This window comes from Lontra canadensis, unplaced genomic scaffold (assembly GCF_010015895.1).
Source record: "Lontra canadensis isolate GAN:19392208 unplaced genomic scaffold, GSC_riverotter_1.0 scaffold39, whole genome shotgun sequence".
In the NCBI taxonomy this organism is placed as follows: domain Eukaryota; kingdom Metazoa; phylum Chordata; class Mammalia; order Carnivora; family Mustelidae; genus Lontra; species Lontra canadensis.
The window spans coordinates 703,720-728,431 of NW_022631033.1; the positions used below are offsets into that span (position 1 = coordinate 703,720).

Genomic DNA, 24,712 nt, shown 5'->3' on the forward strand with positions numbered 1-24,712 from the left:
GCGGCAGGTGTGTGCGTGTGTGTGCGTGTGTGTGCACTCTGTGCAAGAAAACGACGACACTACGGTATCGTAAGCCCACACCCAGCATGCTAGCTGTCCTGCCTTGTACGGTATGAGCATAGGTTGGGTTTTTTCCTACTGCACTGTCCTGATTTCCAACTCTAAGGCAATGAGCAAATACTGTTTTTGTAATTTAAAAAAATGAACTTATTTTAAACTTGATGAAATTATAACATTTCCAAACATATGGGATGTGAGTAAATTCTACTTAAACAGGAATTTATACTCTTAAATGCGTCAGGAGAAAGCTATAAACCAATGATGGAAACACCTGAAGAAGCCAGGAAAACAAGAGCAAGTGGAACACAGTCAAAGTAGAAGAAATGCACACAAGGGCAGAAATGACAGGGAAAATGGTGCAGCAGAGACAAGTCAACCCTGAAGACGGAAAACGGATGAACAACTGGCAAGACAGGCCGCGGAGGGGCAGGGGAGGTGCGAGCCACCGGCCAGGTGGTGGAGGCATGTGTACACAGGCTGACGGCCGCTACAGGACACTGTGGACAATTCCACGCAAATAAATGAGTCTGTGTGAGATGGAGGATCCTGAGAAAAACAACTTACCAAAATGGCAAAATGGACGCATGAAGAAATGAAACCGCTTAGTCCCATGTCTCTCCCAGAAATGGAATCTCCAGTTAAAAGAACTTTAGGTCTAGGGCGCCTGCGTGGCTCAGCGGGTTAGGCCTCTGCCTTCGGCTCAGGTCATGACCTCAGGGTCCTGGGATACGGCCCCGCATCAGGCTCCCTGCTTGGTGGGAAGTCTACTTCCCCCTCTCCCTCTGCCTGCTGTTCTGCCTACTTGTGTTCTCTATCAAATAAATGAATAAAATCTTTAAAAAAAAAACAAAACTTAAGGTCTAGGTCAATTCACCTGTGGCTTCTATTAAGCATTTAGGGAAAAGATTAATGCCCAGCTTACACAGGTGTTCCCAGAGAACAGACATAGGGTGCACTGTCCTCTCTCCAGACCCTGGTGGGGACCTTCTGAGATGGGACAGCAGCTGGTGATCCTGCCCATAAATGTCCACAGGTTCCAGGGATACAAAGTAGCTGATTTTAAAACCACACATGATAAAAACTCGTAGCAAAGCAGGAATGGTAGCAGAGAATTCTGACACAGGGCAGCCACAAAAAACCCACAGTGAACACGGCACGCGGGGTGACATCCTGGAAGCCTTTCTGGAGGTTGGGAAAGGCGTGCGGCGCCCACCGGGGGAGATCCTGGCGGGGCGGAAAGGCGAGGAACGGCGCACTGGAGCGGGGAGGGAAGGCAGAGTCAACGGGCAGGCACCACAGCCACTCGTGCAAACACAGGACACCTGCAAGACGGCACGGGATGGCCGTGCCCAGGTGAGCGCACAGCCCTGCAGTGGGAGGGGCCCCACCCCAAGAAGGAAGTGCCCGGCACACGACCACATGGATCGGGGACCACAAGATAATGACAGCGAGTGAGGGACTGCAGACCGCGGTCCCGTGATGCTACAGGGCTGGAGCAGGTCCCCCCACCCCGCACTGTTCCCTGCCTGAGCCACAGCTCCACACCGTGAGCTCCCTGCGTGAAGACCCCGAAACACCCAGACTTGGGGGGGTGCCTGCTGGGGGAGCAGGTGGCCAGGGCCTGGGGGTGCTCCAGACACCCCCCGCCCCTGCCGCAGTGTGTACATGAGGTTCTTCCCACACTCGGGTCCGAACGCCACGGGATGACCGCAGCTCCTGACGCTTCTGGAAGATGAAGTATGGGGCAGAGTATCCTACGTATGAGCTAACACAGAAGAACAGCATAGGTGACCTGCTACGAAGGTGGTGAGAACCCCACGGCCAGGCACACACATCGGACAACCGAGGAGAAAAGGTGCTGGTGAATAATTATCACAAATGAGATGAAGGAAGAAAGTGTCCTGGGGGGTGGGAGTCAAACCCACAAAACCCCACGAGGTCCTGGATGGAAGGCAGGGGTAGCAAGGACGCAGTGGAGGGCAATGCAGCACCACCCCGGGCACGTCTCCAGCGTGACCCACACAGAGGCTTTGTTCCGGAGCCTGCCGGAGCAGAACTGCTCCCGGACACGTCCCCTCCGTCCGGGCGCACACCTCACACAGCCGGTGCTTTCTGCCAAGTGGCACCGGGTGCGTCTGCAGTCGCCGAAGGTCGGTGCACAGTAAGAGCTCCTTGACGAGAGTGCCCTGAAGTCTGGCGGTGCGGCCAGAATCTTACATCAGTCCATGGCAGCGACCTTCTCGCCCAAGCTAGGAGCCTGCGGAAGAAATCAACGTGTAACTCCCGCACAGAATCCCGATGGCATCTGGCTCGGGATTTACATTTTTGATGCAAAGATCTAGGTAGAAAGTATTTCTTTACGGGAAAAGAACTGGTGAAGCACAACAGTAATGCTCTGGTTCTTTCCTCTCATCTCTTAGTCAGAAGAGAAGTAAAATAAATATAAACATATACATTTTAACTCAGAACCTTCAAAAATGTTTTCATAATTTTGTATGTTCTAAATGTTTCATCATAACCTCTGGCTGGGCGACTGCTGTCAGCCCGAGAAGGCTTGCGTGTGGCAAGTGGCGGCCCCCGAGCCCTCATGAAGGAGCAGGGGACGCAGGTGGGACAGGCCATGAGGGGCAGAGCCGAGCCCAGAGATGACAGGCCAGTGCAGTCGACTGCAGGAAGCCCCGTCTGCTCATGGCGACCAATGACATTTCTGTGGTGTGTTAGGGGCATCACACATCCTTGGTCCTGCCACCCCCACCTTGAGCTTGATCCCTTGACCTGCCTTTCGTGCCCTGTCCTCAAACAGTCACAGCTCTGCCTGTAGCCTGGCCTCCCCGGGCCCCACAAGGCCTCGGTGAGTGGGTCTTTCCTCAGGTGGCCCCCTCACCCCTCAGACCAGACCAGGCTCTCATCCATCCTCACTTGATGTCATGGGCTCTGGTCCTGACAACACTGGGCTGAGGGGAATGTCCACGGGGGCCCGGGGCACGGCTGGCATGCCCCAGCTTTCATTTCACTTCAGGGAGCTGTCACCTAAACACAGTGGCCACTGTGGGCTACCCAGAGGCCAGGGGCTGTGACGGGCTCACCCTTAAGCCCAGGCCTTGAACACGGGGCAGCAGGGACGGCTCCAGGGCTGTGCTCCATCAGTCAGGGGCTGCCTCCATCTCTGTGTCTCTGTCTGTCTGTCTCTGTCATAGTCCCTCTCAGTTTCTGTCTCTCTGTCTGTCTCTGTGTTTCTATCTGTATGTCTCTCTGTCTCTCCATCTCTGTCTCAGGACCCTCGCACTGTCCCCAGGCAGTAACCTCACAGGGCGGGCTGTCTCCACTGCGAACCTGTGAGCAGCTTGGGTCGGCAGCCATCTGCTGGGTGGGCTGGAGGGACGGACACACGGAGGTAGAAGGCAGGTGGAAAACGAAACCCGTGTGATGATGGAAAGTTCCCGACTTGCCTGGAGCTGTGTCTTTCTCTTGCATCCCACAAGCTCCCTGCCCTTCAAAAGCAAGGTTCTTCCACAATGGAAGGTATCTTAAATGCTAGTTTTCTGTGACTTCTGCTACCCCGACCTTCCATCTCACAAGAGACGCTGGGCTGCAGCTCTGTGAAGGGACTTTGTCCAAACACGTGCTCCTCCACACTCTAGAATGTTCCGTCTTCACGGGCCCAGGGCACACCTGCAATCTTGCCTTCTTCAAACCTTCACGCACAGTAAAAGCTATGGAAACATCTATGTTAGGGAACCAGTGGCCTATTTATAGTCTGAGAAACACACTAATTTTGAAAAGCCGCCATCCCCAAAACATACCTTTCAGAAATGCTAATCTTAAAAATAATCACAATGTGTCCAAGTTCTCTCAGCTACCGCTTGGCGCCTCCACGCTTTCCGACGAGCTGCTGTGGTGGAAATAGTCAGAGACCAAAATAGTCCCAGTTTCCGGCTAAGTCCGGTTCTCACAGCTGCCCCACGCTGCATCAGAAAAAAGCTAAGTGTTTTGTTTATTTGTTTGTTTGTTTATTTGACAGAGAGGCACAGCAAGAGAGGGAACAGAAGCCAAGGGAGTGGGAGAGGGAGAAGCAGGCTTCCCACCGAGCAGGGAGCCCAATGTGGGGCTCGATCCCAGGACCCCGGGATCATGAGCTGAGCTGAAGGCAGACGCCCAACAACCGAGCCACCCAGGTGCCCCCCAAAAGCTAAGTATTTTACAGGAAATGCGAGTTTCATTCCAGATTCAAAGCTAAGGCTACAAATGCACGTGGTGATTACCCTTCAGGCCTCAACGCTGTCCTGGTGCTAAGTGTGAAGCCGTAAGCTTACAGTCAGCGTTGATCTGACCTGTACACGACAGTCCTTGTGAAAATACGAAGACATGGGGTGCTTTGAAGTACTTTCTCTTGTTTTTAAAGATTTTTTATTTATTTGAGAGAGAGTGACAGAGGGGGAGGGAGAAGCAGACTCCTGGTGGAGCGGGACTCGATCCCAGGACTGTGAGATTGTGACCTGAGCCCCCCAGGTGTCCCTGGAACTGCCTCATATTCAGGACACTATTGGCCAGTGACAGGTGCTGACTGCACACATTCAGCAAGGGGAGAATGGGGTGTGGGTTGGGGGATGTGTCCCTGTTTCATTGGGATGTGGCTGCTTGGCTCCTGGGGCTGGCCCTCCCCCACCAGGGACTGTGAGGATGGGGACATGGGGGAGCCAGGCAGGGGCCGGCCTACAGCCCAGCCTGCATAGAGGGCAGCGGTGGCTGCACCTTTGAAAAATGGATTTGCTCACTCTTTTTCTCAGCTGGCTCTGGACAAGAGAGCAAGATGGGGCAGCGGCCGCGACAGGTGTGTCTGAGCTTTGCTTCAGCTCAAGGGTAACTTAGGTTTTAATTCTAAATAACATCGGAAGAACACACGGGACCTTCATGCCATGGAAAAGAGCGCATGGCTTCACACTACAATTGGGGGGCCCAGGGCGGCTCCACAGTCAAGCGTCAGACTATGGATTTCCACTCCGGGGGCGATCTCAGGGTCACGGGACAGGGCTCCACGGGGTGTGCTTGAGATCCAGGCTCTCTCCGACTCTTCCTTCCAAGACCAAAACCACGACACCACAGTCCAGGTAACAAACTCCTCCTCTGTCAGGCTGTGTGCCCAGCGGCTCTCAGGTCACTTCGCTCCAAGAAGCACTTCAGACGCTTGGCTCTGAGCTGTTGCCACACAAACGTGACGAACATGCGGTCAGTGCGCGAGACCAGTCTCCAGCCTCATTACTTCCCGCCTTCGCTTCTGAAACAGGTTTTGACGCTGAAATCACCACCCAGTTCTCTATGTTAGTTGTGAATAGGCTTGGATTCTATGCTTTTGGAAAATAAAACTTAAGTCTTGAAAGTTGAGAGACAGGCGCTTAGCGGGAGAATAACTGGATGGCACGTCACCCCGAGAACACTCAGATACGGGCTTCTCAAAACAATCCGTCCTTAGAGTAATTCTTGGTGATAACTTCCAATCAAATGACCAAAAAACCGGTGAAAGCTTTGAATTAATAACGTAAGTGGTTTAATATATGCCAATAAAATCCCAAATCCATTTGATAAAATGTTAAAACCATGACACAAGTCATGAAAGTTAAATTAGGTGAAGAGGAATTTCTTCTAGAGAATGTGCAAACCAGGAAAGTAATGAAAACAGTGAAAGTAAAGAGACACTGAAGTTCTTCAATGAATACAGAGCTAGAGAAGAGTTATACGGAGTCACTATGTCCTCCAAGAACAAGACGGCCCAGGGACGAGGAAGTCACAGGCCGAGTGGACAGGCTGTGTGCCAGGCAGGTGCGTCCGTGTCCCAGACTCCCTGAGCTGGAGGTGTGGGGACACCGGGCACCTGTCTCTTACCTCTCACCTCCGGGAAAGATGTGTAGCAAGGAGCAGGGAGGGTGCCCGGGCTGGCCGCCGGGCACTGGATGTGGACGGCCACTGTGGACAAACCAACCCTCTCCCACCACGGCTCTGCGCTGCATGATGGAGGCAGCCTCACACACGGGGCACGGTCCACCCTGTCCTCCAGACCCACGGCACCGGCGGCTTTGCATGGTTGCTCGAGGTGCCCGAGCACACATTTTCCTTGTGTGAACCCGTTCTCTGCAGACAGGACCGGCCGACCGCTAGCCAGATGCCAAGCGTGCTCTCTGGTCCCAGATCACGTGCTGCTGGCCTGCCTGCCTCCTGCCCTGGGACATCTGGCACAGCCACCAGGGGCTTAGTAACTGTTGGCCCTATTCGTGCCGGAAGGATAACCTCTTGATTCAACCTAGCTTGACCCACACGTGGTTCAACCCTGCTCTTGAAGAACAGCAACGTGTGTCAGTAATGAGATCTGATACGCAGGCGGCACAAGCAACACGAAGATCCACGTGTGTAAGTGCTTACGCTTCAAACAACCCGTAGACCACGCATGTCCCTCGCGCAATGTCTACACACAAACAAACGTAACCACGTTTAGCAGCAGAACAGGATGCAGCCGTTTGGCTGGATTACATGCAGAACTCCTAGTAACATAAAATAACTTACAAAATATGCTGAAATGATAAACCTGACCCTTTACAACACTTTCCACACGCCAGACCTTCTTAGGATTCTTCATTTTAACTAACTAACTTGTTCCTGTTTACGCCTTTGCTTACTGTCAAGCCCAGCTCAGACCTGCTTCCTTCGTCCCCAGGACTCTCCTTCCACTAGAAACTCCCAACAGTGTGGGAGGAGAAGACCAGTTATCAGCTTTGTTACTCACCTGTGAGCTCTGAGGGCTGCGTTTCAGCCTCTTCTGTTTCTCCGATGTTTGCCATACTAGGTTCTCAGTAAAGAGCTCATGTTTCAGATCCAGCCATGAGACTGTGCAGAGCTCCTCATGCTCTGATGTCTACAGCAAATGTTGCTTATTCCTCTTCTCCACAAATGGGCACCAACTGTCTTTTGGAACCAGAAATACAGCGACATGTGGTCCACTTAGACTGCGGGATCCTCAGAGTTCCTCCTTGTTAGCCACACAACCAGAAAGACACCCTCTTAATGCAGGGATTCTCTCTCCCTATCAGACTGATTGGGATGAATGTGGAGGAGATCTGGGTTCCTTGACTGTTTCCTAAGGGGGTTCCTTGGGTTACCAGAAAGCTCACGTAGGGTCCTGGATGGCTGGGACCCTGGTGGCTTTGGGAAGCTCTCAGAGATGCCACCAGAGATGAGGTGGCCTGGAGGATGCTGGGTGTGAGGCCTCCCTCATGGGGTGTGCCGGCCAGAAGTAGAGACCCACCACTGGCTCATGCATGGACACCTACTGCTTCACAATGACTGGTTTGGGGCAAACTTGTGTTCTTAGAGGCTCTGAGGATGCGGAGATTCAGAACAGGACCAAGTGTGGGAATGCAGTGGGATTTCCGCACAGAAATCATGGGGTTCTGGCACCACCTCATTATTTTGGGGTATAACAGAGGCTTAGTAGAATTCATTCCACATTACTGTTCTTGTACGGTGTCCACAGCCAACGGCAGGAACCACACACCCGTCCCATGTTTCAGTATTTTTCATTTCCTATTTCTTAGATAATTTACAAGAAGATGTAAATTGCCCTGCAGAAGAGTTTGTGAAATCCCACATGAAACCAGAGGTCACCGGTAACCCACTTTGTGTCCGTGTGACGATGGGAGAATGGGTCACATGGAGTCCCAGAGTGTAGAGTCTGGAGGGTCTCGCCAGCCACAGTGGGAGAATGTGGTCTGTGCACCTGTCAGCTCCCTGATGCCTTCGGAAAGCACAAGACACTCCTGTCTCTCTGGCCGACTTCGGTCAGGCCAGGCCGTGGGGACACGGTGGGGAAAGCAGACTTGGATATGGGCTGCACTCTGTCCACGGTGACTGTGGGCAGAGTGAAGTGTAGCCCTGCTGGGCTTGGCCCCATCTCATCTCGGCCTCCGTGCTCTTGGGAACACACTGTCTGCTGGACAGCCTGCTTCCCCCCATTGGTGTCAAGTTTGCTTGCCACACACCCTCGCTGGCCAGCGAGCCTGCGGTGTGCGTCGCTAACTCACTGTGAGACAGAGGGCGGTCGGAGACGCTGTGTTAGAATTAATTTCATGAATCTTCTTTACCTATTATCCCTTTTCAGGACAATTAGTTCAAGGAAATCTAAACGCACTCACCCGTAAAACTGGGAAAGAATTCAGAAAACTGTCTACTCAAACCCCTCGTTATACAGATGAGAAAAACACAACCCAAGCAGGTCAGGAGCCTGGCAGACCAGGTGGTTCAGACACAATAAGCCCTCGGGTCTCAGACCGCACACATTCCTCCTCCACTCCTCCTGGCACCTCCCACCGCTTGCCGCCCGGTGATGTTCCTTCTTGTCCAGTGCTGCTGACGGAGGCCTGTCACAAAACCTTGGAGCACGGCCAGGCATGGGGACCGCAGTCAGGTGAGACCGCGCACCTGCGGGGCTCTGAACCCGAGAGCGGCAGGGACGCTCCTCGTGGGCCCACCCCTGTGGCCTGGAGCGCTGACAGCTGGCGTCGGCCTACTGAGGTGCCATCGTGGACGTACGGCCCCGAAGCCTGCAGCTCAGGGTGCCCGGTCCTCCCTGGGAACACTTCGGCATGTGCTGCGGGGGCTGCAACCTTAGCATTTCATGGGAATCCTGGGCAAGGGCGCTTCACAGTATTATTACTACATGTGCTGCATGAGCCCTTTCCTCCACGGCATCCCTCCCCAGCTCTACACGGCGGGCAACCCACGCCTGACTCACCATACAGCTAAAATCCGACCCTCTGCCCACCTCCCTATTTCTCCCAACCACTAGCAACCACTTCCCTAGGCTCCGTTTCCAGGGCTCTGCCTTCTGTTCTTAGATTCCACAGACATGAAACCATGTATTTAACTTTCCCCTCAGACTCTCCATTCAGCACAATGCCCTGGAAGCCCATCAACATGGTTGCGAATGCAGGACCCCTCCCTTCCTCACGGCTGAACCATGTCCTGCTGGATGCATGCGATACGGTCTTTCGTGGACACGCAGGGTTGCTTCCACGTCTCGGCGATTGTCAGTAACGCACCAGGAACGTGGGAGGCAGGCATCAACTTGAGATCCCGTTTCCATTCCCTGTGGTTACGGGCCTGGTGATGGAAGAGCTGGGTCATAGGGAAGTTCTTTTCAAATTGTTTGAGGAACCTCCACGCTGTTTTCCAGAGTGGCTGCACCAGTGCAATCCCACCAACAGTGTAGGAGGCTCCCCTTTCTCCGCATCCTCTCCAACACCTGTCGTCTCCTGACTGGTTAATTTTAGCCATTCTGACTGGTGTGAGGTGGGATCTCACTGTGGTTTTGACTTGTATTTCCCTGATGCTGAGTGATGTGGAGCCCTTTTTCATGTGTCTGTTGGCCATCTGGATGTCTTCTTTGCGGAAATGTCTGTTCATGTCTTCTGCCCATTTTCCTATCAGACTGTTTTCTGGCTACTGTTGTATGAATTCTTTTTATATTTGGAACATTAACCCCTTATTGGATATATACTTTGCAAATATTTTTCCCATTCAGTACGTTGCCTTTTAGTTTTGTTTATTCCTTCACTGTGCAAAATCTTTGGTTTGATAAAGCTTTTATTTATTTATTTGACGGAGAGAGAGAGAGATCACAAGTAGGCAGAGAGGCAGACAGAGAGAGGGGGAAGCAGGCTCCCTGCTGAGCAGAGAGCCCGATGCAGGGCTCGAACCCAAGACCCTGAGATCACAACCTGAGCCAAAGGCAGAGCCTCAACCCCCTGAGCCACCCAGGCACCCAACCAGTAGGTTATTTTATTTTTTACTCTTATTTGACTCTGCTTTTGGTGTCAAATTTAAAAGATCACTCACAAGAACTATGTCGAAGGGCTTTCCCTCCATGTTTCCTTCTAGCATTTTTATGGTTTCAGGTCTCCCATTTAGGACTTTCATCCATTTCGAGTTTGTTTGTGTGTGGATAAGAGAGTGGCCGAGTTTCATTGCTCTGCGTGGAGCTGTTCAGTCATCCCAGCTGTATTTTGAAGAGACTGCTCCTTCCCATTGCATATTCTTACCTCCTTTGTCCAAGATTCATCGACCCTACACCTGGGCTTATTTCCGGGCGCACATGTCTGGGTTGTTACCTCCACTAGGCAGGCAAGGAAAGTGAGTCCAGAGGAGAGAGAAAGCTGACAGAGATGTCAGTGGGCAGACACTGGTGGGCAGAGAACAGACATGAGGAAGGAATCCCAGGCTGGGCCAGAGGGGCCTCGTGGGGCATGTGTCAAAGGACACTGTAGACTGCAGCAGGTCACAGTGAGGAAGGTGTGCCCAGCTAGCCTTCACTGCAGGTTGGGGCAGGACCTGTGTGAGGCCCTCTCAGATGGCACAGCAATGGATGCCGGGGGTGTGGGTGCCTCGGGAGGGACGTCCGTGAGTGGGACAGGGAGGGAAGCACCCAGGACCACAGCAGTGCCATGGAAGGCATGCGGGTGGTGGGGGCCGCTGAGAACGGGCTGCGCAGAGGCCAGCAGACACACGTGCTGGCGCATCGGGAGGGGCTCACCAGAGACCCAACCTTGCTCAGTCAGTGTCCTGAGCTGGACCCACCAGGAGGGGGCCCCAGCTCGCTGCCATACTCCCAGAGGAGAGCCAGGCAGACCGAGGTCTTGCTCCTGGGTTTCAAACCTACACTGCACCCCGCCTGGGAGTGTGAAGGGCAGAGTTACTGGGCAGATGGGAAAGGAACCTCAAGAGTGAGGAACCCCTGTAATGTGATGGCAAATGTGTGTGGGCTTTGGAGACGGCCGTGAACCAAGCAGGGAGTCAGACTTCCCAGGGGAAGGCTGAAGAAGGAAGAGCGCCTGTAGTGGGACTCTCAAACCAACGTTCTCGCAAGCTCACTGGGAACCAGCCCAGCCAGGGAGACGGTCAGAGCAATGAGCCTAACCAAAGACGCAAAGGATCTGTACTCTAGAAACTGCGGAACACTGCTGAACGAAATGGAGGAAGACAAAGAAATGGAAAAACGCTCCATGCTCATGGACTGGAAGAATAAACATTGTGAAAATGTCTGTGCCTCCCAGAGCACTTACACGTTCAATGCCATCCCTATCAAAATACCATCGACATTCTCACAGAATTGGAACAAACAATCCTACGATTTGTATGGAACAGAAAAGACCCTGAATAGCCAGGGGATTGTTGAAACAGAAAACCAAAGCTGGGGGCATCGCAATGCCTGACTTCAAGCTCTATTACAAAGCTGTAATCATGAGACAGCATGGTACTGGCACAAAAACAGACACATAGATCAATGGAACAGAGTGAAGAGCCCAGAAATGGACCCTCAACTCTACGGTCAACTAATCTTTGACAAAGCAGGAAAGAATGTCCAATGGAAAAAAGACAGTCTCTTCAACAAATGGTGCTGGGAAAATTGGACATCCACATGCAGAAAAATGGAACTGGACCATTCCCTTACAACACACACGAAAATAGACTCAAAATGGATGAAAGATCTCAATGTGAGACAGGAGTCCATCCATTCTCTATGTCCCAGAGGAGGACATAGGCAGTAACCCCTTCGACATCAGCCACAGCAACTTCTTTCATGACACATCTCCAAAGGCAAAGGAAACAAAACCAAGAATGCATTATTGGGATTTCATCAGGATCAAAAGCTTCTGCACAGCAAAGGAAACAGTTAACAAAACAAGGAGGCAACCCATGGAATGGGAGAAGATATTCACAAATGACAGTATAGACAAAGGGCTGATATCCAAGATCTATAAAGAACTCCTCAAATTCAACACTCAAAAACCAGATAATCACATCAAAAAATGGGCAGAAGACATGAACAGACACCTCTCCAAAGAAGACATACAAATGGTTAACAGACACATGAAAAAATATTCATCATCACTAGTCATCAGGGAGATTCAAATCAGAACCACACTGAGGTACCACCTTACACCAATTAGAATGGCCAAAATTAACAAGACAGTAAACAATGAGTGTTGCAGAGGCTGTGGAGAAAAGGGAACCCTCTTACACTGTTGGTGGGAATGCAAGCTGGGGCAGTCACTCTGGAAAACAGTGTGGAGGTTCCTCAAAGTCAAAAATAGAGATACCCTATGACTCTGCAATTGCACTACCGGGTATTTACCCCAAAGATACGGATGTGGTGAAAAGAAGGGCCATATGCACCCCAGTGTTCATAGCAGCAATGGCCACGGTCACCAAACTGTGGAAAGAACAAAGATGCCCTTCAACGGACGAATGGATAAAGAAGATGTGGTCCATATACACTATGGAGTATTCTCAGCCATCAGAAAGGATGACTATCTACCTTTTGCATTGACATGGATGGGACTGGAGGGGATTATGCTGAGTGAAGTCAGTCAAGCAGAGAGTCAGTTATCATACGGTGTCACTCCTAAGTGGAACATAAGGAATAGCGTGGAGGACACAGGGGAATGGAGGGGGAACTGAAGGGGAAGAAATCAGAAAGGGAGACAAAATATGAGAGACTCTGGACTCCGGGAAACAAACTGAGGGTTTCAGAAGGGAGGGGGTGAAGGGATGGGGTATCTGGGGGACGGGCATTAAGGAGGGCACGTGTGCAATGAGCACTGGGTGTTCTATGCAACTAATGAATCCCTGAGCACTACATCTGAAATGAATGAGGCACTGTATGCGGGCTAACTGAATTTAAAAAAAAAAAAAAAAAAGCAATAAGCCACAGGGAACATGCCGGAAGACCCCTGATAAACCCAGGGAGCATTTTCAGTCACTGAAACGAGAGACCGGGAAACCCAGAGGGCAGTTTGTTGGCGCTGAGCAGACTGTAACTGTTAGAGTCACTAGGACTGTGATAACGAAATACTGTGGAGTGTGAACGTGGTGACCCAGCGCAGGCTGGCACCATCGACACAAAGATACATCCCGTGTCCTGAAGAGATTAAGCAGCCATGGTATACGCTGTCATGGCATCATTTGGGTGTTAAATGTACTTTTTACTGGGGAGACAATCTGTGGGCTCGGGCAGCAGCGGGGGTCAGCCCAGGGAAGAGGGAATGCAGCCCGGAGAGGCCGCAGCCGGCATGGTGTGCTGGAGGGACCTCGCCGCGTGTCTCAGGCTAAGAAACTGGGTGCAGCTGACGTGGAATGGCTCTCTGGACAGTGCGGGTGCCTCAGTGGTCCCCGAGTGGCAGAGGTGGCCCGTACTCAGAATCTCAGGCCCACTGCCCCGGAGTCCTTCTGGGACAACGCTGCGGGGACTGAGCTCTGGCCCGGAGCATGTGCCCCCCAACTCTGGGGCGCCAAGCCAGAGGAAAAGGAGGAACGGCTGGACGAACACGTCCATGCGGGAAGGAGAAACACACCCACAGCAGCCACTGGAGGGAAAGAGGCCCGCGGTCAAGGCTCTGCCAGCTGCTGACTACTCTACACAAGGGGGGCCGGCCTGGCGGGTGCGTGTCAGGGCAAAGTGCCTTCACGGAGATGGTTTCTCTGGTCGTCGCAGTAACGGTCAGGAGGGAGACGACCGAGTTCCTGGTTTTTAGCCCTCATCAAACGTTGGGGTCTACAGAAAGTTCATAAAACATGTTGTAAGAACTAGAAGGGGCACCTGGGGGCTCGGTCGGTGGAGCAGCCATCTCTTGATTTGGGCTTGGGTCATGACCTCAGGCTCGGCAGAGGGAGCCCCGCATCGCGCGCTCCATGCTGAGTGGGGAGACTTCTTGGGACTCCCTCCTCCCTGTCTCCCCAGCAAAAAGAGAGAAGAAAAATGGAAAGCAGTGGGCGCCATCATGAAATACATGGCACTAGGGGCTGGGGCCGGTCACAGATAAATGTATACAGTTACGTGAGCACTAACAGCTGACCAGTCTGCAGGTCAGTAACCCTGGGGAGTTCTCAAGATGACGGAGCTCTTCTGGAAACCAGGACAATGATGAGAACGGGCGGAGAGGCTGGATTTGTCCAGTGCAGACAGGCAGTGTCCCCCTACACCCACAGCACCTGCCACACTCCCCAAGCCCACGTCTACTGCGACTCGACCCCCCTTCACAGGGTCCTGGCCCTGGGGCTCCTGAGGGGCTCCGGGAAGGGTATGAGGAGCAGGGACGGCATCTGCGCTTGCCCCTCAGCTGGGCTGTGGCTCTGCCGTCCACCCGATGGCCTGCAAGGCCCGTCCAGCCCCAAACGCCACTGGTGCAGCTGGGAAGGAGGGCTGGTCAGAGAGTCCCAGGGACGAGAGTCCAGAAGACCAGGGATAGGTAGGAATTTGCTCTCCAACAAAGATTAAAAAAAAAAAAAAAAGGTTAAGGAAAATTAACAGATAATTCAAGAGACGGTATGGAGTTTAAAAGGATAAATAGATTAAAAAAAAAGAGAGATGGACCTACACCTGTTCTAACAAAACATATTTCAGATGGATCAAACATTTCACATAAAAATTCCAAAAGTAAGGAGCCATAACGGGGTGCTTTCATAGGTTTATTAAGATGGTCGTCTCTATTCGTCCCACGGGGTGTTATCGTTTCTGTTTTGCTAGTTCCGCCAGGGTGACTGACGGCTTGCCACGTTTTTGGGAAGTTCCCTTTCACCAACGTGAAATGTGTGAATATCCTTTTGTATTTTGTTCCTCTGTGTTTCAACCATGCACACAGTGTACCTGCCTGTGAAGAAAGCTCATCTCTGCAGAGGCAGATCTGTCCACCAAGCTCGGCGGCTCGGGGAGGATGTCCCAACACGCAGTCTACTCGCACGACCAGCAGGACGTGCTGCCCAGGGAAGGGGCAGAAAGTTCCGGCAGAAAAGGCTGGACTTTGGGAGAAAGTGAACCTCCTTAGGGAGACATCAGGACTGTGAGCTGAGGGAGCTTTCGGAAAGGCAGTTTGTGAACAGCTCCTGAGCGTTAGAAACCCGTTCAGTCGTGTGTGAGTGTGTGTTCACAGGAAACCGGACAGCAGCGTTGGCGTGCAATGTGCAACCTCCAGCAGCGCGGAAACTGCCGGACAACTTGCTTTCACCAGATATCAGCTGTCTAAAAACCCAGTAGCAACATATCTATGTGCTGTGGGAAGGGAAACTCCCTCCGTACTGCAGCCCAGAGAGAGGAAAACTGCGTGAGGCCATCGTGTGCACGGGCACGTGTGGAAAATGCTCCCTCGAAGCCTCTGGCCAGCGGCCTCACTGCTCTATGCCCTGCATCATCCACTCTCCTGCCGTAAGTACTTCCTCGGGCAAGAGAAACAAAGTAATTTCATTTTAGCAACACAAAGGCAACAAAGATCAGAGGAGGACACAGAAACGGCTGGAGATGGAGCCTCACATCTCTGTGTTAACACGTCAACTTTCCACTCAAGGTTCCAGGTCGCGATCTGTGCCTGTGGCCAGCAGGAACTTGTGTCCTGACAGCGACAGGACATTCGGGAAGCCACAGAGCTCACCGTGGCGAACGGCCGCGGCAGGAGGGAGGCACAGCTGTGCATAGCAGGGCAGATGGAGGCGGACCGCGGGTGAGAGCATTTAATTCGGGGAAGGGGGTGCAGGCAGCGGGGGCCGTGAAAGGCACGTCTAAACGAGGTGGGCTCACGAGGACCCGTCCTGCGCCCAGATCACCTCTACGCGCGGGCTCCCCAGCGGCTGCTCGGCTCCCTGCAGGAACGGAAATCACAGTCCCAGACACAATTCTGTTTCTACAGACATGAGGGGGGTTTGAGGCTTGTTGCCGCCTGACGAAAAGCTCGATTCTTGGTTTGGCGGCTCAAAGCATTCACTAAACATGGGGCCGAAGGAAGCAAGGTGGACAGTCACTGAGCCACAAAGACAAATGTGAGAGGCGAGGGTCTGCTGTAAGACTAACATGCCGTGAGGCTGACGGGGCCCAGAACCCTCCTTTGGGAAGGATGAACGAGGCCCACAGAGCTGCCAACCAGGGCGTGCCGGAGACGCTGGGAAATGCACGGCGCAAGCGCAAATGGTCATGTCGGGGGCGTTTGAAGTGCGCCGGCCACTGGAACGCCCCACAGCAGCTTCACACCAACATGGTGTTCCTGGCCGATCTCCACTCCCAGTGCGGTGTGGGGCTCACCTGCCCCCAGCATGTGCTGAGGCGCGGACGCCCTCCTGGGACAACCCCTGCCGTGCCCATGGTTGTGTGAGCGCCTCACCTCCACGCAGGAGGCACCGTAGGGTGAGAGCCAAGTTCGCCAGAAGCAGAGATGCTCATGACAGTCATGGTCTGTCCGTCCTCACCGCAGGTCCTCCGGAGTCAGGAACACTGATGGGCAGAGTTCCCTTCTCTCAAGGAAAGTCACGCATCTGGCTGCCGCTCTGGGGATCACCTTCCTTCCGTGACCTACCAACGGCTCAGGTCACGGCACCCTCTCTCCCTCACTGTGCCCCAGACATGCCAAGTCCAGACCCCAAAGGTTGCCCGCTCCTGGGACACTGTCCAAAGCCCCGCAGTGCTGATCTGGAACTTTTCACCGCCCACTCATCTGTCCCCACCCGTGGGCGGGCTCAGCCACTACCATGCTGAGCACAGCTGGGTTGCATGCCACACACACACCACCAGTGGTCCTGCTACCCTCTGTCCATCATCCCCAAGCCATGCTCTCTACAGGATCAGGGGCCCTGCCCGCTGTGCTGTGTCCTCTGCACACGTGCGACCCCGAGGTCACCCTGTGCTCCCACGGCATTCGCTGGTGCTTGTGCCAGATGACCTACGATGCCTCACCTCAGCTGCTCACGGTCGCCCAGTGATGAGCCCCTCAGGCAAGGCCCTGTCTGCTGTCTTTGTGGTCCCAGGGCCTAACCACGTGGCAAGCACAAACATTTAGCAGGCATTTACTAGTTAAGAGACATCCTGGTGGAACACCATTTACTTTATCTACTTCCAAAAACCACAGGGCGTAGCTTACACAAATCAACATCATAAGGACTCTAAAAGGAATGACCCAAGCATTGAGAGGTGGGGACAGGTAAGGATCAGAGAACAAAGATCAAGGAAAACAACTGCAACTGAATAAAGACTACAAAAAGACTATTCTCTGAGCTCCCCGGCAGCAAAAGCAAAAAGAGAGTACCTGAGTGAACCACACTTTGTCCAATAAACAGCAGCATACCAGGTCCTAACAACCAAAGCATTTTCTAGGACCAAATGCTAAAACAAATTTTCACCTGGGTTTTATATAAACATCAGGGATGTACAGTGAATGAAGAACAAAGTTTTAAACGATAGTTTATAAAAACAAGCTAGCAACAAAAAACACTCTCAAGGCCTTTAACCTCATTAAAAGTGAAATACTCGGATGATATTGCTAGAGAAAGGGGTGCTGACATAAAGGAGGTGCGCAGCATTCTTCCGACCTGACTCGGCACAGTGGGAGCGCTCCCCTAAGCCTAGGGGCAGAGTGACGGGTGCTCCCTCCTGTAGGCGCACTAGCACCGCAGAGCACTTCCGACCGGCTGGGACCATGAGAACCCAGGACACGGGCACGCCCAGACTCTGCACACCTCTCCCTCTGCAGGCGGCATGGAAGCAGCTCAGGGGATGAACGTGGGGCGTCAGGAGGAGGCTGTGGCTCTCTCATGAACATGTTCCCACCAGCAGGCACTTGAGTCCCAGGGTCCCACCAGGCAGTGTGCTGGGGACTAGACTGAGCTGCCGCGCTCTGAAGACGGACAGTCCTCGCTACCTGGCTGCCCGGGGGTGGGAGACACCCCTTCATGGTAAGGTCCTGGGTTGTGTAATGTCACGGAGGACAGCATTCCTGGGGATGCACCAAGACGGTGAGCAGAACACTGTTCCCGCCGGAGAAAGGACTCAACCCCGTAGCACTGTCCCTGGAAGAGGTACCAAGAAGGACGGCATCTGCCGTACAGGGACGGGCTACAGTTGACCGGCTTGTCGAGAATAACGTGCAACACCACGTGGGCAAGAGCAGAAACGCCAGGTGTCCGAGGCAGGAAGGAGCGAGCGTGGATTTCTTCTTCTCAAAAGCCGTACCAAGGCATTTGCGTGAATCAAATGTAAGGAGGGGGATCCTGCGGCCCGGTGGTACCTGCCGGGTTTGACGAAGCTCCTCTTTCCCTGCGGCACCCACCGGCCCACTGCTAACAGGTACTACGCCCCAAAGAATTCCAAGTCCGTGTATGCTACACGCAGAGGTCACCCACGGAATGGGAAGGGCCACACGGACTGCAAGGAGCACACCCGCGACACGGGTCTGGCGAGCGCGTGCTTGTCTCCACAGCAGACACATGTGGGCCTGGAACAAACCCGGTGAGGACAGTTCACAAGCCCCACGTGCATTCATGCCAGGGGCCGAGGATGCAGGCAGTGGAGCCGGTGCGGGGCGACCAGACGGATGGGACCTCCTCTGGGGCAGGTACAGAATGGATGGGGGGGGGGTGTGCGTGGGATGACCAACGACCAGGACGGGGGCTCCCCGCTGGCTCCCTGGGCAGCCCCGGGACTCAGGTGCTCTGGGCCATGGCCGGGTCCCACAGAAGTGCCTGGTGAGGGTGCAGAGCACATGCAGGCCGCAAACGACTGGCCTGGCAGCCACCTGTGGACACTAAAGCAGGACAGAGTCGCCCTTTTCCTCCTAAATTTTTCTCCAAGCTACTACGTCACTGACGTGCTGGTTTTGCATACTGACAGCGGAAGTCAACGGCCAGAAGTGGTTCTTGGAAAAAGAGAAACAATTTGACTCTTTCTTCTTTTCTAATGTGAGTGCTCATCTTCTTTTTGCTTAAAATCGCAAACAGAAAGATTCAGGACAACTCCTCGCAGCTTCCTGGTCTGCACACCCCCCACCTGGCGCGTGCCCAGGCTTCGGGCTGCTGCTCACCCTCACCCCTGCACACCCACCGTGCGGAGCGTGGTGCACGGGCCTCCCTGAATGCTCGCTCACACTGGAGACCACTGGTAGGAGGCCTGGGTGAACATTCCTCCAACTTTACGGCCTCCAGTGCCCTGCAGCAGCCCACTTCCTGGGCTGACAAGGAGAAGGAAACATTTGATAAACAGTAAACAAAGTAGATGGGAACAGAGAGGGGTTCTAAGAGTGGAAAAGGGAAAGATACAGGCTTCCCAGCCGCAATCTGATGGGTGAGCTAACTGAAGCTCTTCTAGAAAAGCGGGCAGCATTTCCAGCAGCACTGAGTTAGGAAACCGAGCTCACAGGGCCTCCAGAAAGAATCATGTCCTCAAGCCCAGACCCTGGCCGGTGAGGAGGCTAGACTCGGCCAGCTGCGGAGAGACCACCGTGGCAGACAGCCACACAGCGTCCTGAGGCAGAATGGTCAGAGCACGGTGCATAAGACTGAGCTCAGGGCTGGACCTGCCCACGCTCCCCTCAGAGGGTGACGGGTCAGGACGCAGTCCCATCACCCCCATCTCCACTGGACCCTTCTCCGATCACAACCTCTGGGAAAGGAAGACCCACACCCCCAACAGGTAACAGAGGATGAGACAATTAACAGAAAGACTCTGCCCAACAAGTCGCAGACACGTATCCTGTAACAATGTTGCAGTCAACGTCACCCAACGCACTAGGGAATTTGCCAGGTTACCGTGCATCGCCGGTAGGCAGGCAGCCCCCTGGTCTTCATGGTTTCGCTCACAGCCGTGGGCCGCTGTCGGGCCAGCCACAGCACAGGACCAGCTGGCCTGTGTGGGGGGCAGCTTTTGGGTAGGAGGCACTTGCCCAGTTGTGCCAACATCCCTCTACCTCCTGTGAGGGCGTCACTCCAGCTCAGGGCCTACGGTCACAGGACAGACGCAAGCGTTTGACCCAGGGGTTCTGGACGCAGCCGGGCCCTTGCTGGCCTCATCAGCAGTGCTAACCATGAGCTGTTGCTGGGGAGCAGTACTGTGTCCCATGGCACAGGACTGAGTCCCCCCACGTTCTTACTGAATACACTAAGTACCCATAAAGTATGTTCACCAAAGTCACTGATCTTCAGAAGACGGTCATTAAAATTTCTCATTAAATAATTTACTCATCTAACAATTACATTCTAAAGATTTTTAACAGGGCTTGGAAAGACGACTACATCATTCCTTCGCCACCCCTTTTCTGGCTTTATGGTTTCTGATCCTTTAATTAGGGACTTGGGAAGATCAACGTCCAAAGAAACCACATTTCCTTGATACTCAAATTAATTAAGGTTTGGAGTATAGACTAGTTTCTTAGTTTATACTTGTTAGAAAATCATCTGGGTAAACTTTTATTTGACATCTCCCAATTCCACTCTGTTCCGCTTTCATGTGATCCCAGTGCACACAGCAAAGCAGGCATTTTACCCTCCTTCATTCACAGGACATTCAACCACGAAAGCAAAATACTCTTTCGGTCCTTCCATAAAACAGATGCAAAAGAAGTTATTTCCGTGATTACAAAATTTGCACACAATCTCAGAAATTCTGAAAAAATTGGAAAATCAAGAAAAAAGTTCTACTTAAACCAAAACAAGTACCTTTAACACTGTGCTGTGTTTAATGGCAGACTTCTCCTAATCGACAGACAATGACAGCCCTGGACCCATTCTGGCAGCATCCCCTCCCACCCAAGTCTGTTTGCCCGTCATTTTTCATGGACTGCAAGACATGCTGAGCCCAGCGTGTGGCTGTCTGCGGACATGCTCACCTGACCCTCCCACCGTGCATCTGTGTGAGTGGGACACCATGGAGCCACACCTCACCTGGGAGCTGGCACCCTCCTCCTGTGTCATCGCTGCCAGACGTGTCCTCGGAGGCTGGGCTGTCCCGCGGCTCTGGCGGAGCAGGGACATACCCCTCAGGAGGCAAACTCGCCGTGTAGAGTCGCCTTCGAGGTGGGACCTTGGTGTCCTCATCTGCAGGAGACAAGGGGACAGTGAAAATGGCATCATGTGACCGGACATTTGCTGGCCCTGGCACCCTTCCCCAACCTCATGCCCCGAAGACGTGAGACCTAATAGCTTGTGAGACCCAGTCTTGCCGTTGGCACAGGGCCAGCAGGCCAAGCGCCCTGTCAGAGTCGCACCAGCCCTATGTCCAGCCAGGAGAAAGGAACAACCTCTGATTATTTAGCCTCTGGATTTTTACAAAATGATAGAAAAATTTAAGTCATGAGTAAGAAGCAGAAAAAAGTCTATTCCACACAGCATAACTCTCATCACTGCCCCGTGAATCTCTTAACGTTTTGGTGCATAATCCGGAACTTTCTTTCCATGTGTGCTAACAACCCGCATACGTTGTGTATACACACACATCTTAATGCGATCATTCTTGCCACATATTATTATTATACGTCTGTACATTACATATATAATATCACTCAAAACTTAGTACATGACAGAATAGTTTGTTAAGATACATTTACATCTATGCCGTTCTTTAATGGCTATATAATATTCCATGTGTCTGGCAAATTACGATTTAATTATAATCTAACCATTGTTCCAAATCTCACACGTGGAGGTTGATCCACAAACAGCTGCTGACTGTCCTTGTCGAAGCTAACTTTGCACACTTGACCACTGATTTCTTCAGAGAAATCCCTGTTGACGGGACTGTCTGAAGGGTAAGCTCCTCTCGCTGGCTTCTGAGACGCATGCTCTAGAAGGGGAACTATAGGCTCGCCTTCTCCCACGCTCTTTCCAACACTGGGTGGCATCAATCTTTTTTTTTTTTTTTTTTTTTTTTTTTGTCAGAGAGAGAGAGAACGAGCGCACACATCCACAAGTAAGGGGAGAGTCAGGCTTCGCATGGAGCAAGGAGCCTGATGTGTGGCTCTATCCCAGGACACTGGGAACATGATCTGAGTGAAAGGCAGACAGCAGGTCCTGAGCCACAACACCAACACTGTGGCTGTCCGGCCCCGGCGGACCTGAGGGGACCCTGTCTGCCTGTGAGGGGGGCGGGCCCACCACCAAGAGCTGGCAGAGGAGCTTGCGGGACCAGGACAGGCTCCAGTCACACAGCTGAAGGATCACCTGGACAGCGGGTGCAGACCTGGGACCTGTGCCATGCAGGCTGCTGCCGGTCACGGGAATTCCTGCAGGACGACTTGTAGGACTTGGAATATGTGCCACATACCAATCAATTAAAGAGACAGTAAGAGCAATAATGAAAATAAAGGTCTGATGTGGGCCTCTGAGTGAAAGAAATTTACCAAATGCATACGCACTGGTTGTTTTGTCTATCTGTACATCACACCCCTATCTTTAACAAGTGGAACCATCAGTACTCTTAATACCAGAAAGGGGAAAGGGTTTCTGTGAGGTGAACAAACATCAGTAAATCGACTGAATGATTACCATAATTACCACGCTGTGTCCTATCCACAAAGAGCATTCTCCCCATCGCACATCCGAGAACTCACTGATAAAGGCAACTTTCTTCACTTGGGCCACCTTCTTTCAACCCTACAAAGATATGGGCCCCTACAACTCTGATGATCACCATGCTGTCTCCTCCAGGAGCACCTTGCCTCCATGGGAATTCTCAAAATAACGTTTACAGAAGCTTCACACAAGTTTTGTCCATATGATTGAGATTTCACCGTTTTGCCCTGGTCAAGATTTTTTTCCAGCTACAAATAAATTGTTTTTCCTTCAAAATTTCCAAGGCATATTGCTTCACAAAAGTATGTTGCTTTCTCATGATTAAAAAAAAAAAAAAAAAAAAAAAGCATTCAACAAACTAGGAATAGGAGGAAACTTCAGCCTGACAAAGGGTATGTGCGCAGAGCTCACTGTGGATATCCTGTGCAGAAGGACAGCCTGGATCCTCTCCCCAAGAGCAGCAGAGAGACCAGCACTCCCACCCCTGCCACTTTCCCTCAAGGGTATGCTGATGTTCCTGGAAGTAAAAGAGAGAGAAAGAAAAGGCATCCCGATTGGACAGGAAGAAGTAAAACATCTCTCCCCACAGATGACATGATTTTCAATGTAGAAAACGCTAAAGACACACACGTGCACATTTGCTTACAAAATTGTTAGAGGTAATAAATTTGGCAAAGTTTTAGGAGACAAGAACAAGACACAAAAACCTGAATTTCCGTATTTAGGAAACATTTGCCTATTCTGAGGTCAGAGGATTCACATTACTTCCAAACACCAGCGATGAACATTCCAATAAGAAACGAAAGTAATTCCATTTACAACGGTATCAAAAAGAATATAATACTTGGAAATAAACCTTTTTTAAGTGTAAAATTTATAACAAAAGCTACAAAATACTGTTGAAAGAAATCAAAGATGACTTAAACAGAAGGTTGTTCTAAACTCATGAACTGGACAAGTGAATACTGTTAAGATGGGAACCCCCTCCCCCGCCACTGTGTTCTGCACACTCAGTGCAGTTTGTATCAAAATCCAGTCGCCTTTCCCCCTAGAAGTGCAGAAGCTGATGCTAAGACTCACGTGGAACTGCAAGAGACCCTGACAGCTCAAACAGGCTCGAAAAAGAGCAAAGCGCAAAGAGTCTTACTTCTTGATTTCCAAACTTATTACCAAACTTATTAAAACAGTGTGATCCCGGCACAGGACAGTCCACACACCAATGGCCTAGAGCTAAAAGCCCGGAAATAAACCCAAACATCTGCACTGCTGGTTCCTGACAAGGTGCCTGGGCCATGTAGTGGGAAACACAACCTGTGGTGCGAGTGGTGTGGGGACAAGAATGCGCCGGAGAAGGGCTAGATCCCGACCCCTGCCTCACACCACACACACCTGGTACCGCAGAGGCCATCGGTGACATCAATGTCAGAGGTAAAGCCATAAAACTCCCAGAAAACTGAGATGTAAAATTTGGGACCTTAGATTTGACGATGGTTTCTTAGATATAACACTAAAGCCACAGGCAACAGAAAAAACAATAGATACATGAGGCCCGATCGAACTTGAAACCTTCTGTGCTTCCAAGGACACATCAAGGAAGTGCAGACACAGCCCACGATGTGGAAGGAAGTTTCTGCAGGCCGTACATCTGCCCAGGGTCTAGCATCCAGAGCACAGCCACTCTCACAGCTCAGCAACAAAACAAGCAGTCCCCGTACCAGGACTCACACGGACATGTCTCTGCACACACGGACGGCCGATGCATGCATGAGAAGATGCTCTTGTGCTCAGTCATAGAGAAAATGAAAATCGGAACTACACTGAGATACAACCTCACATCCGCTAGGGCCGTCGCCCTCAAGAAAACAGAAAACAGCAGATGCGGGAAGGGTGTGGGAAATGGGAGCCCTTATGCCTCTGCTGGGGGTGTCCTGTGAGGTGGCCGCCAGGGACAACACTGTGGCTGTCCTTAGAGCTACCATGGGACCAGCACACACCCAGGTGTATGCCCAGGACAAGTGAAAGCACATGTCCACGCCCACAGTTGCTCACGGATGTCCCTGGCAGCGTCACTGATACCAGCCGAGAAGCAGAAACCACCCAGATATCCCTCCTTCGAGTGCTGAACAGACACAGCAGGCTCTAGGCATCCAATGGGGTAGTAACCAGTGGCCAAGAGCAGTGAGTGTAGACGCGCTACAGCGTGGACAGACCCAAACACACAGCACTGAGTGAGGGAGCCGGTCACAACAGGCCACGGAGCGAAGGACTCGACGTGTGTGAAATGTGCAGAAGA

General features: G+C 52.2%; 1 protein-coding gene across 1 annotated transcript in view; it reads right to left on the reverse strand.

Annotated features, from left to right (window-relative positions):
• ERICH1 (glutamate rich 1) overlaps positions 1-24,712 on the reverse strand; it is a 74,293-nt gene that overhangs the window by 8,599 nt on the left and 40,982 nt on the right. The window contains exon 6 of the mRNA XM_032869983.1: positions 20,794-20,946. Within this exon, the coding sequence (XP_032725874.1) occupies positions 20,794-20,946 (153 nt within the window). The remainder of the gene's footprint in view (positions 1-20,793; positions 20,947-24,712) is intronic.